Raw genomic sequence first — 13,092 nt, forward strand, 5'->3', positions numbered from 1 at the left:
AACATTTCACAAATACCATCATTTTCTACCTTTCCTACCATTTACACCTTAGGCCGGGTTCAGATTGCAGTCATATCTCTTCTGGACTTTTGCTAGACCCTTTTAATTGTCTATTTCCACTCCTGCACCCCTAACATTCTATTCTTCGTACTGCAGCTAAAATGATCTTAAAACATAAATCAGATGGTATCACTCCCCTCTGTAACAGTCTTCCCTTCCCCCATAGTTGCCTATGACACTTAAAAACCAAATTCCTTGTTCTGGCTTACAAGCCCCAATATAGCAGTCGCTGTCTGCCTTTTTGACTTCGTCTCCTACTACTCTGTACCTCTTTCATGCTACTACCCCCATCGACCCTCGCCTCTTACTGGTGTTGTTGCTGTTTCTTTAACACACAGAGCTCTTGCTTTAAGGTCTTAGCATGTCTTGTTCTTTCCTCTCCATGAAATACCCTTCCACCAGCTCTTAACATGGTTGGTTCCTCCTGGCATTCAAATCTCAGCTTACAGTTCACATCAGAGAGGCATTCTCTGAACACTTATTCCAAAGTAGCTTCTCACCCCCACCTCTTTTCTATGACATCACTGTATATTATGTTCACTATTATTTACTTATTTATTGACTCTCTCACAGCTCCTCTTCACTCCACCCCCATAAGTTTCATGAGAGCACAGACCTTGACTGTTTTGTTATTTTATCCCTGGTGAGTAGAATTGTGCGTGGCATATATTGTAGATGATGCTCAGTAATTATTTATTGAATAAGTGAATTATTGGGGCATGTTTCTGTTCTGAGAATCCTTAGTTTGGCCACCAGTTTGTCTTTAACTTAGCACTGACAAAGCAGGCCGTATTAAAGATTAAAAGCAAAATCAAGGCAGGGTGGAGAAAAATAGGAGTGGAGAAAGTAACATTGAGTTCATGAGATGGATTAGTTTCGGACTCACTTATGTGATATAGCCCTTTTAAGAGAATTTGTTATGTTGCCTGTACTCTTACTGTTTTTTTTCCCTCACAAGGCCAGCTAGTGAATGTTACCTTGGAGAGTCATTTCTGTTCCTATTTAGGTCAAGGGCTTTTTGAGACAGTTAACCTATAGGTTTTGTTGCCTGGATTGCTGTCAGTTTTTTTATTGTGTACTTGTATGCTAGGTCCTCTGTACTAAATATGAGAATACAGGCATGTGTGATCCCTGTCTTTGTGGAGTAAAAAGGGAGGGACAGTTTGGCTGGTTAATGGTAACTTGACACTTGTTTCTGTATAGAACACGTGCAGTAATGTCACTTCAACGGAAAGTTAAGAACTCTCAGGCACGAAAGAGGACTTCACAAGGTAGTAATAGCTATCAGACTACCCTCTCAGCCTGGAAAGTAACAGAGGACCTAAGTGACTCAAAGAGCATCTCGAAACATGGACAAAACAATCCAGTGGAAGATTATGAACGTGCTGATGATCAAGCAGAAGGTGCTCTGCAAATAGCACTGACATACTTTGAGAAAGGTAAGACAGATTGTTTTCCTTATGTTAAGTCCTATTCCTTTAAAAATATTCAGACTTTTTTTCTTAAGGATTTTTAAAGGAAAGCATATTTTTGCTCATTTGTGATTTTTGTTTATTTAATGGACATTTATTGAGCCCTTACTACGTATCAATATGCTAGGTACTAGGAATATAGCAACAAAGCATGTTCCTGGCAGAGTGGTTTCCAAACTGTTACACATTGGGATTTCCCGAGAATCTTTAAAACCCACTGGTACCTGGCATCCACTCTTAGACTTTCTGATTTTATTGGTATGGGATACAAGCTAGGCATTGGGATTTTTTAATGGCTCCTTAGGTGATTCCAATGTGCAGCAAAGTTTGGGAACCACTGCCCTAGTTTTTGAAACAGCTTAGTCTAAGTTCAGTGCTTTTAGTTAGTTTAGAGCAGAGAAGCCAGGGCAGGATTCAGTTTTCCTGTTTTGCTGTGAAGTATTCAAGGGTTTTAAAGGCTTTGAAGGGTTTTTAGGAAGACATCTTTTATGTAAAGCTATTCCTTTGAAGAATCCTAATTTGTAACTGTTGAGGCTGAGGAGTTTTAAAATCCTCACTATTTAATACTGTTCCTCTTCCAGGTCCCATTAAAACTTCACAGAGTAAAGATAAAACCTTGGAGAAACACTTGAAAACTGTGGAAAATGTGGCATGGAAGAATGGCTTAGCTCCAGAAGGAATCGACATTCTATTAAATGTGGCACTCAGTGGCAAATTTGGTATGTCAAGGGGATAAATTTTTCAGTTTGCTATTTGTTTTGCCTTTCAGACTTTGAATTAGATTGTTGATTGGAATCAGCTACAGTTAAAGAACTATATATTTTCCTATTCTCTTCATAAAACCAATCTGATAAGATTATATCAATAAGATGGGCCTTTCTTGTGTTCAGACTACCTTATGAACTAAAAGTTTCTATGTGCATATGCTGAAAATGGCTAGTTATCACATATCTTTACAAATAAAATGGGCCTCTCACCGTTGTGGCCTCTTCTGTTGCGGAGCTACAGGCTCCGGATGCATAGGCTCAGCGGCCATGGCTCACGGGCCCAGCCGCTCCGCAGCATGTGGGATCCTCCCGGACCGGGGCACAAACCCACGTCCCCTGCATCAGGCGGACTCTCAACCACTGCACCACCAGGGAAACCCCAATAAAATGGATTCTTGTCACCAAATACATGGGAGCCATTTTTAGTATTTCTCTTAGGAAGGATAGATAATAATTTAAATAGTGTTGCCAGAAGGCACATTAAGAGATCACTTGGTCTATTTTATTGCCTTTAGGTTCACTTATCTATGTCAAGTCCCTGTTGATACTGTCTCCATTCCAGTCTCTGTGGCCTTAATAGTCAAGATGCTTTTTCTTTTGTGCCAATGCTTCCTTTTCTGTTCTAAGTTCATTTGTAATGGCAGTGGGGGGAGATTCTTAGAAAGAAATAATATCTGTCCATTATTCTTTTTACTTGAGAAGAACCTTTTACCTACCCTTACCCAAATTTAGACTTAGAGAGTATTTTAGCCCTTGAACATTCTCATTTTAAAGGTGAGGAAACTGAAGCCCAGAGTGGTTAAAGAGACTTGCTTAATCTCAGAGCTAGAACTGGGGAACTCAGATCTCCTAACTCCCCTTCTAGTGTTTATGCTGCACCACACTGCTACTGGGTTTTCTCCTTTTTTTTTTTTTTTAAATTAAGACAACTATCAAAATTGAATACTTTATATACCATTTTCTAGCCCTTGCATATTGGGTTCCTTTGTGCATACCCTATCACGTTTGCAGGTGTGTGTGTGTGTGTGTGTGTGTGTGTCTGAGAGAGAGAGACAACACATTACTAGCCAAATTCAGTATATGACTTCCAGGAATTTTAGTTCTCTATATTTTAAAAAAATTTTATTTATTTATTTTTGTCTGTGTTGGGTCTTTGTTGCTGCGTGCAGGCTTTTCTCTAGTTGCGGCGAGTGGGGGCTACTCTTCGTTGCGGTGCACGGGCTTCTCATTGCAGTGGCTTCTCGTTGCGGAGCATGGGCTCTAGGTGCATGGGCTTCAGTAGTTGTGGCACGTGGGCTCAGTAGTTGTGGCTCATGGGCTCTAGAGCACAGGCTCAGTAGTTGTGGTGCATGGGCTTCGTTGCTCCACAGCATGTGGGATCTTCCTGGACCGGGGCTCAAACCCATGTCCCCTGCATTGGCAGGCGGGTTCTTAACCACTGTGCCACCAGGGAAGTCCCTAGTTCTCTATTTTTACCTGATTAGTTCTCTTTGTTTTCCTACAAAGTTAAATTTGACCTAATAAAATTGGTCTTCTTCTAAGTGGTTTCAAATTGGTTTTGACAAATTTCTAGGAATTCATATTTAACTGATTAGTGTTTATCGAGAACAATTCTATCTATCCCTTCTCCCCTTAAAACATGTATAGAATGTACAGATGTTTTCTATTCTGGAATTTCTCTTTTCTTTTTTGATATCTCAGAAATTAATGTTTAGAAGGTTTTTGTGATGTTTGCCAGGTCTTATTGCAAATGCATGCATGTTTCAAAATGCATGCCTCAGAGTTAGAAACTTGTATGTAACAATTTAAAAAATAATCTCTGGCTTTCTAGTCTAATTTCGTTTTTCTGTTGAGCTGGAATTTGGTGACATTATATGTAGCCTCATTAATTGCTTTTCTCCTTTTACTTATTTCTGTGATATCCACCATCACTACCAGATCTTTATATGTAGCTCTTTTGCTAAGTTGAAATACATATTGAGGGGCAGGTGTGCTAGAAATGTCATAATTAGGTACAAAGGGACTTTGGACTCTTTAGTAATTGAAAAGTCACTGGGAAGTAAGAATAGAGTCTATATTGAATTCTCCCTTTGAATTTGGTACATGTGTAAAGTGTTAGCGGTCAGACTGTTGTAAACTTTACAAGGGTTGGGGGATGGGAGTAGGGGAGAAGAGAGGAGTAAAAACAAGATACCATGAGACTGGAAAGCAGAGAATTTTATTCTTGTGATTCATTACCTGCCATCACTGCTTCCTTTCTTCTCCACAGAATGATGGGGTAGGAATTGATGAGATATATTGTTGAAGTTATGTAGGATATATAAATCTAGAGATCTGATGTACAACATGATGACTATAGTTAGTAATATTGTATAGAATACTGGAAATTTGCAAGAGAATAGATTTCATGTGCTCTTACCACACACAAAGAATGGTAACTATGTGAGGAGATAAAATGTTAATTAACTTGACTGTAGTAGTCATTTTATTATATATAGGTATATAGTATCTGCCGGGTGTTGGTTCCAGGACCCCCTGCGGATACAAAAATCCTAGGATGCTCAAATCCCTTGATAAAATGGCGTAATATTTGCATATAACCTACACACATCCTCCTATATACTTTAAATCATCTCTAGATTACTTATAATACCTAATACAATGTAAACACTATGTAAATAGTTGTAAATACAATGTAAATGCCATGTAAATAGTTGTCTTGTGTGGCTAATTCAAGTTTTGTTTTTTTGGAACTTTCTGGAATTTTTTTAAACGAATATTTTCTGTCTGTAGTTGGTTGAATCCACAGGTGCATCTTATCCATATCCATATGGATATGGAGGGCTGATTATATCATATCATCATGTTGTGCATCTTCAATATATACAGTTTTTATTAAAAAAATAAGAGGTCTACACTAGTAGGAAAAGAAAAGATGTGTAAGATGTTTCTGAGAATGCTACTTGCAGGCGAAGTTAAGAACAGTGTTATCTTGGTGAATGGATGTGATCACCATGCTATAATGCATGTAAGACAGCGTTTAAAGACCTGTATGTTTCTAAGAATGCTACTTGTGGGAGAAATTGAGAACAGTGTTATACTGAATGGATGTGATTACCACGCTATAATACCTGTAAAACAGTGGTTAAAGACACATGTATCCAAGATATTGTTGAGGCTTCTACTTGCAAGAGAAGTTGAGAACACTGTTTTTTCCAGTGAATGGTTGTGATCACCACTGTATAATGCAAATAAAACAATGTTTAAATACAAAAAGAAATTGATGATATACATGTATATTTAATTATTGAAGCCTTAATAAGCAAAAATTGACATAGGGTATACACAAAACTACTTGCAAACTCACTTCTATTAGCAGATGGGAGGATAGCATAGAAGCCAAGAGAGTATGATGGAAAGATTGGACCAATATAGAATGATATTACTACCAGCTAATAGTATAGTTGTTTGATTCTGCTATCCTTCCCACTTTTGGGGGGGGAATGGAGACTAGAAATATATCTATTTATTCTTAAATGTAGCAGCTCATGCAAGATATCTTAGAGTAGCTTTAAATAAATCAGAATCTATTATGCCATTTTAAAAAGTCCTTGAAATTTTCCTAGGAGTAAAAGACTTCTTTTGAGGTGTAATTCACGTACCATAAAATTCACCCTTTTGAAGCATACAATTCAGGGTTGTTTTTTTTTTTTAGCATATTCATAGAGTTGTGCAACCATCACCACTATCTAATTTCCAAACATTTTCATCATGCCAAGAAGAAATCCTGTACTCATCCTCCCTTGTTAGATAAAAATATTAGAACCAAAGAATTTGCTTTATAGTTTATATTAAAAGTTAAAGGTACATTTTTGTTTCAAACTATGTTTTATAATGATGATAAGAGATATTGAATATTATTTTATTGCCTTCAATGTGAAGTGAACTTTTTAGGACTAAGAGTTAATAATAGTAAGGAAACAGTCAAGATCCCAAAATGTAGTTTGATTTAGAGTTTGTCTGCTTTCCAGGGAGTGCTGTAAACACTCGGATATTCAAGTGTATGATTCCAGCAACTCTAATATCAGAAGATTCTGTGGTTATGGCGGTCTCTTGGCTTTGTGTTGGCAAGTGTTCTGGTAGCACCAAGGTAATCTTTTTAAACACTTTGATGGTAAGTCCTTCAGAACTACTTAAGGGCTGGCAAGGAAGAGCCACTTATGGAGTAATAGCAGTGGCCTTTTGTGCAAAGCCTGTAGTTTTGGAACAATGTAGCTTGATGCAAGGAGTCTGTTCAAACAGAAATTTTTACTGAGAGATAAAATTTATTATCCTTCTTTGTGCTAGAGGCTTCTAAAACAGCCCTGAGGGGGGAAATTAAGCTCTCTCCTCTGCAAGTTATATTTCTCTAAAGATAAGCATTTTGTCTCTCAATAGGTACTTTTTTATCGTTGGCTGGTTGCAATGTTTGACTTCATTGATCACAAGGAGCAAATTAACTTACTCTATGGCTTCTTTTTTGCTTCATTGCAAGATGATGCACTGGTAAGTAAAAATTGGACAGCATCATGCATCGATCAAATGGTACGCGCTTGTATATCAATGCACCATATGTGCTTCAAAGTGCCACACCACTTTCCTTACTTACTTTAAAATCTATGAAACACATAGAAAAGTATAAAGAGTAACATAAAAAACATCTTTACACCTGTCTCTCAGATTAACAAATAAAATTTTTAATGCATTTGCTTTATATCTTTTTTAAGGAAATAATTGTAACAGATAGAATTGAGTTCACATTGGAGTCTCTTTGCTGATCTAGAGCAATGATTGCCATCTTTTCCCTTTTAAACCACTTCAACAGGGTCCTTTGAGTCACTTATTGTACAGTTTCTTTTTTCTTTTTTTTTAACATCTTTATTGGAGTATAATTGCTTTACAATGGTGTGTTAGTTTCTGCTTTATAACAAAGTGAATCAGTTATACATATACATATGTTCCCATATCTCTTCCCTCTTGCGTCTCCCTCCCTCCCACCCTCCCTATCCCACTCCTCTAGGTGGTCACAAACCACCTAGCTGATCTCTCTGTGCTATGCGGCTGCTTCCCACTAGCTATCTATTTTACATTTGTTAGTGTATATATGTCCATGCCACTCTCTCACTTTGTCACAGCTTACCCTTCCCCCTCCCCATATCCTCAAGTCGATTCTCTAGTAGGTCTGTGTCTTTATTCCTATCTTACCCCTAGGTTCTTCATGACATTTTTTTCCCTTAGATTCCATATATATGTATTAGCATACGGTATTTGTCTTTCTCTTTCTGATTTACTTCACTCTGTATGACAGACTCTAGGTCTATCCACCTCGCTACAAATAGCTCAATTTCGTTTCTTTTTATGGCTGAGTAATATTGCATTGTATATATGTGCCACATCTTCTTTATCCATTCATCTGATGATGGACACTTAGGTTGCTTCCATCTCTGGGCTATTGTAAATAGAGCTGCAGTGAATATTTTGGTACATGACTCTTTTTGAATTATGGTTTTCTCAGGGTATGTGCCCAGTAGTGGGATTGCTGGGTCATGTGGTAGTTCTATTTGTAGTTTTTTAAGGAACCTCCATACTGTTCTCCATAGTGGCTGTACCAATTCACATTCCCACCAGCAGTGCAAGAGTGTTTCCTTCTCTCCACACTCTCTCCAGCATTTATTGTTTGTAGATTTTTTGATGATGGCCATTCTGACCGGTGTGAGATGATATCTCATTGTAGTTTTGATTTGCATTTCTCTAATGATTAATGATGTTGAGCATTCTTTCATGTGTTTGTTGGCAATCTGTATATCTTCTTTGGAGAAATGTCTATTTAGGTCTTCTGCCCATTTTTGGATTGGGTTGTTTGTTTTTTTGTTATTGAGCTTCATGAGCTGCTTGTAAATTTTGGAGATTAATCCTTTGTCAGTTGCTTCATTTGCAAATATTTTCTCCCATTCTGAGGGTTGTCTTTTGGTCTTGTTTATGGTTTCCAGTTTCTTGATTAACACTGTGAAAACCTCATCAGAATTAATGAGGAGAGGATTACTTTTCATGAGATGCCAATGGGCTGATTTTGATTAAATAGCATAATTATTCCCATTGAAAACGTTAATAACTCTAAGAAATCAATCTACTGTCCACATGGAAGACTTTCGAGGACCATCAGTAGTTCACAGACCATGTGAACCATTCATCTAACTGAATTCCTCTTGCTTCTGGAAAGGGAATTCATTCATTGATTTCATTTTTTAAAAATTGACTGTGTTCATTGCATTGATCGAGGCAATGTAGAAGATTCAAAGTTTAGCAGAGAGTTTCCATATTCCAGGGGTTTATAATCCAGCTGGGGGACTAAGGAAAGCAGATAAAGTTAAATAATGTATAAGTTAAATTATCAAAGACAGTATATGTTAACACGAGGATAATAATTGCTGTGATATTCCCAGGAAGGAAAGAACACTGTAAACCAGAGTGATTAGAAAAAGCATCATAAAGTATGTAGGCCTTGAGCTAGGCCGTGAAGGTTGAGTAGGATTTGAGATTTGATGTTTGATATGACAGGAATATTTCAAGCAAAGTTGTGAACTGTGTAAATTGTATTTCAAGAGACCTTAAATAGATCAGATTGACTTAATTACAATTGGTGTCAAGCAGTGGTGGGTGGTAAGGCTGAAAAAGTTGGGTGAGGAAAAATTGTAGAGGTCTTTAAATGTGATGGTAAGGAATTTGAACTTTATCCTATATCCAGTGGAGAAATCACTGAAAAACTTGGGGCAGAACATGTTGAAAGCAACACTGTAGGAAGTTGTATCTAGTAGTGCCAAACATTATGAATTATGATGGAGGCTAGAGTCAGGAAAACTAATTAGGAGACTAACTTGATGATGACATCCTAAACTAGCAGTTCTCAGATACGCTCTGTGGACCCCTTGAGGCTCCCTGAGAACCTTTCAGGAGGTCTCAGTGGTTCAAGTTATCTTTATAGCAATATCAAGATGTTATTAGCTATTTTCACTGTGTTGACATTTGTACTGATGGTGGATAAAACTGCTGGCGCCTTAGCACAAATAAGGGCAGTGGGGCCAGACTGTACTAGTGGTCATTGTGTTCTTCACTGCAGTAAAAAACAAAAATGCTAGTTTCACTTAATACTGTCCCAAATGAAGCAGTAAAAATTACTTCATTAATTATATTAAACTTCAACCTGTGAGACACATCTTTAATATTATGTTTGATGAAATGGGAAGTACAAATAAATCCCTTCTGCATACTAAAGTACAACAGTTGTCCTGAGGAAAAGCACTTGTGTGATTGAGTTGTGAGCTGCTTTTTTCACAGAATACCATTTTAAACCAGCTGCTTTATTCACAGAATACCATTTTTACTTCAAAGAGTGACTGACATATAAACTGTGGTTATTCAGACTTGGGTATTTGGCAGATGTTTTCTTGAAAATGAACAAAGTGAGCTGGTCATTTCAGAGAAAACAACTGGCACTGTTTTTTGCCAGTGATAAAATTTGAGCTTTTAAGCGAAAATTACAAGTTTGGAAAGTTTGTATCTGCCACTGTGAACTTGACAGCTTCCCAATACTTAAAGACTTTCCTGATGAGGATGGTAGCAATATTAATGAATGTGATTTTTAGATATTGTATAATGAAATGTGTCAATATTTGGAAGCTTGGTATAGCTAATTTCCAAATTATCAAGTATGATATTATGAAATTATGCATGGGTAAAAGAGCCATCCAAAGTGCAAGATATATCAATGAATTTTAATGGAACAGAGTACAAAGACGGTTCATTGATAAGATTTCAGATTCCACATTGCAGCTGTTCCCTAAGAGGCTATCACTTACCAAGTTTTAGTGAAGTATCAAAGACTAATATCCACGATTTTCTGAAAAGGCTATTAAAATATTACTTTCTTCTCCCACTACATATCTGTGTGAGGCTGGCTTTTCTTCATGTACTTCAATCAGAACAACATATTGTAACTGATTTAATGCAGAAGCAGAGAATCCAGCTGTATTCTATTAAGTCAGAAACATTAAAGAAATTTGTAGAAATGTAAAACTGTATCACTCTAAGTCATTTTTGGGGAAAATATAGTTATTTTTCATAAAATATTTCATTTATTGTTAGCATGTGATGGGCTTATTTTTATTTTTTGCAGTACGCAGGCCTCTCACCAATGTGGCCTCTCCCGCTGCGGAGCACAGGCTCCAGACGCGCAGGCTCAGCGGCCATGGCTCACAGGCCCAGCCGCTCCGCGGCACGTGGGATCCTCCCGGACCGGGGCACGAACCCGTGTCCCTTGCATCGGCAGGCGGACTCTCAACCACTGCGCCACCAGGGAAGCCCTGGGCTTATTTTTTAAATGAGTTAGTAAACATTTAAAAATTTCCGAGTTTTAGTTTCTTATATGGTAAATATCAACAGATATAAACCAGATAAACAAAAGCTCTTTGGGGTCCTCTAATTTTTAAGAATGTAAAGAGTCCCAAGACCAAAAAGTTTGAGAATCACTATCCTAGACTAAGGGGAATGAAAAATTGAAAGGACAAATTTTAGGGGAAATTGTAAAGGAAGAATTGACTTGCTACCTATATTGGATTAAGGGAAGGGTCAAGAGATAAAGGTCCAAGTTTTGAAGGCAGCATGACTCAGAATGATGGTACCTTTGACCGTAAAAGGGAATTTGTGAAAAGGAGGTAGTTTGGGAAGGAATATAATATGTTTGGCTTTAGATGTACAAAGTTTGAGGCTACATTCTTTAGAAATTCACTCAATGAACATTTATTAACCACATAATATGAATGGCATTGAACTAGTATGAGAAATACAAATATGAGTAAGAATAAGTTAACTATAAGCCTCATATAGTTAAATTATATGAGGCTTATATGCCAGGCACTAGTATACTTTATATACACAGTATTTCATCATCTCTAAGATGCCATTAGTGTTAAGATGCATCATTATCTTATGAACCGTTACAATAGAATGCTGCCATTAAAGCTATCACATGATATGGATTTTAGGATTAGTTCTGTTTTCAGAGATGTTAAAATGTAGAGAAAGAAATGTTAGACTATGTAAAATATTTTTTTCCCAGTTCTGAGGGTCTGAAAGTTCTTTTCTTACATCAGTATTCTAAAAAAAAATTTATTGAGCACCTACTATTTTCTACACTTGTGCTACCAGTATAGTAGCCACTAACTTCATTTGACTAAGTGAGCACTGGGAATGTGGCTAGGCCAAACTGAAATGTGTTGTAAGTGTAAAACACACACCAGATAAGAAGTGGTTTTAACTCACATGAACCTCTTGCCAGCCTTATGTGGTATACACTTTTTTTTTTCCTTTGTGGTATGCAGGCCTCTCACTGTTGTGGCCTCTCCCACCGCGGAGCACAGGCTCCGGACGCGCAGGCTCAGCGGCCATGGCTCACGGGCCCAGCCGCTCCACGGCACGTGGGATCCTCCCGGACCCGGGCACGAACCCACGCCCCCTACATCGGCAGGCGACTCCCAACCACTGTGCCACCAGGGAAGCCCTGTGGTATACACTTTTATCCCCATTTTAGAGATGAGGAAGCTGAGGCACAGAGAAGTCAAATAATTACCCAGAGTCACGTGACTAGAGCCAGAATTTATGGAAAATGATATTCCCATTTTAGAGATGAGACAACTGAGGCTTGGAAAAGTTACATAACTTTGCTAAGGTAAGCTATCTAGTAAGAGGCTGAGCCTTGAAGGTCTTTAAATGTAGTAGGAGAGAAGATAAGTACAGTGTGAATAAATCCTGTGATAGTATCCACAGAGTTCCATGTGATTATAAAGGAGAGGTAGCAAAATAAGACTGGGGATCAGGGTTAAAGTCATAGGAATTTGTTTTCAACAGGAAGAGACATGGATGTTGATGTCAATAAATTTGTGGGTTAGTAAGGGAGATGATTGAGGGAATTCCTGACCAGTGGTTTTAGTGATTTTTTTTTCCTCAAAGTTTCACTTAAGTAGGAGGCAAGGTCTTCTGCTGAGAATGAGGATGGGAAGATAGAATATTATGTTTGAGGAGAGAGTATACATTTTGAAATAGCTTTCGGTGGAAATAGAAATAGGAGGTTAGAGACACAGTTCTGAAGGCCCAGATGAGTTTAGGGAGCACGAATTTGTGATAGGTAATTTCTCCAGGGTGGGACAAGGAGGCGAGAGAGTGACCGCCGATGGATCAGGAAGTCTAGAGAGAAAAGGGAGAAGGTGAAGACAAAACAGGGCAGATGGGGAGCACACGCAGCTGAGGTTCAGGATGCCTTGATGACATTCAGGAAATGTATTGGGTTTAAAAACTGGAATAATAGAAATTGTAGCAGTGGAGTTTAAGATTTCAGGAGGGGATGGTTCAATGTGATGACAAGATTCAGAGTGACAATGGGGTGAGTTGTTGAAGTAGGGTGAGGGGATGAAGGTTATTGGAATTGAAATTTTCTCTATCCTTATGGATTTATTGTTGTTGCTGCCCATTTATCAATTACAGAGTGAGGCATGTTGAAAATCTCCCACTATGAAGGCAGATTTGTTAGTTTTCCTTTAAAGTTCTGTCAAATTTTACTTTATATATTTTGAGTCTATTATTAGGTATATGCACAATTATAGTTTTCATATATTGTCCTGCTGAATCAAACCTTTATCATGGAGTTGCCCTTTGTTAGAAATGCTTTTTGTTTTAGTCATTTCGTTTGATATTGACATTGG

At 37.8% G+C, this 13,092-nt stretch overlaps 1 protein-coding gene across 4 annotated transcripts in view; it reads left to right on the top strand.

Moving 5' to 3' along the window:
- The window catches only part of CENPI (centromere protein I), a 45,127-nt gene that overhangs the window by 545 nt on the left and 31,490 nt on the right, over positions 1–13,092 (top strand). For all 4 annotated transcript variants that reach the window (XM_027086098.1, XM_027086097.1, XM_027086100.1 and 1 more), the window contains exons 2-5: positions 1,264–1,499; positions 2,114–2,251; positions 6,331–6,449; positions 6,737–6,844. In XM_027086098.1, the coding sequence (XP_026941899.1) occupies positions 1,277–1,499; positions 2,114–2,251; positions 6,331–6,449; positions 6,737–6,844 (588 nt within the window). In that variant the 5' untranslated portion in view covers positions 1,264–1,276. The remainder of the gene's footprint in view (positions 1–1,263; positions 1,500–2,113; positions 2,252–6,330; positions 6,450–6,736; positions 6,845–13,092) is intronic.

The sequence above is a fragment of the Aethalodelphis obliquidens genome, unplaced genomic scaffold (assembly GCF_003676395.1).
Source record: "Aethalodelphis obliquidens isolate GAN/ISIS:26980383/991018 unplaced genomic scaffold, ASM367639v1 scaffold54, whole genome shotgun sequence".
In the NCBI taxonomy this organism is placed as follows: Eukaryota; Metazoa; Chordata; class Mammalia; order Artiodactyla; family Delphinidae; genus Aethalodelphis; species Aethalodelphis obliquidens.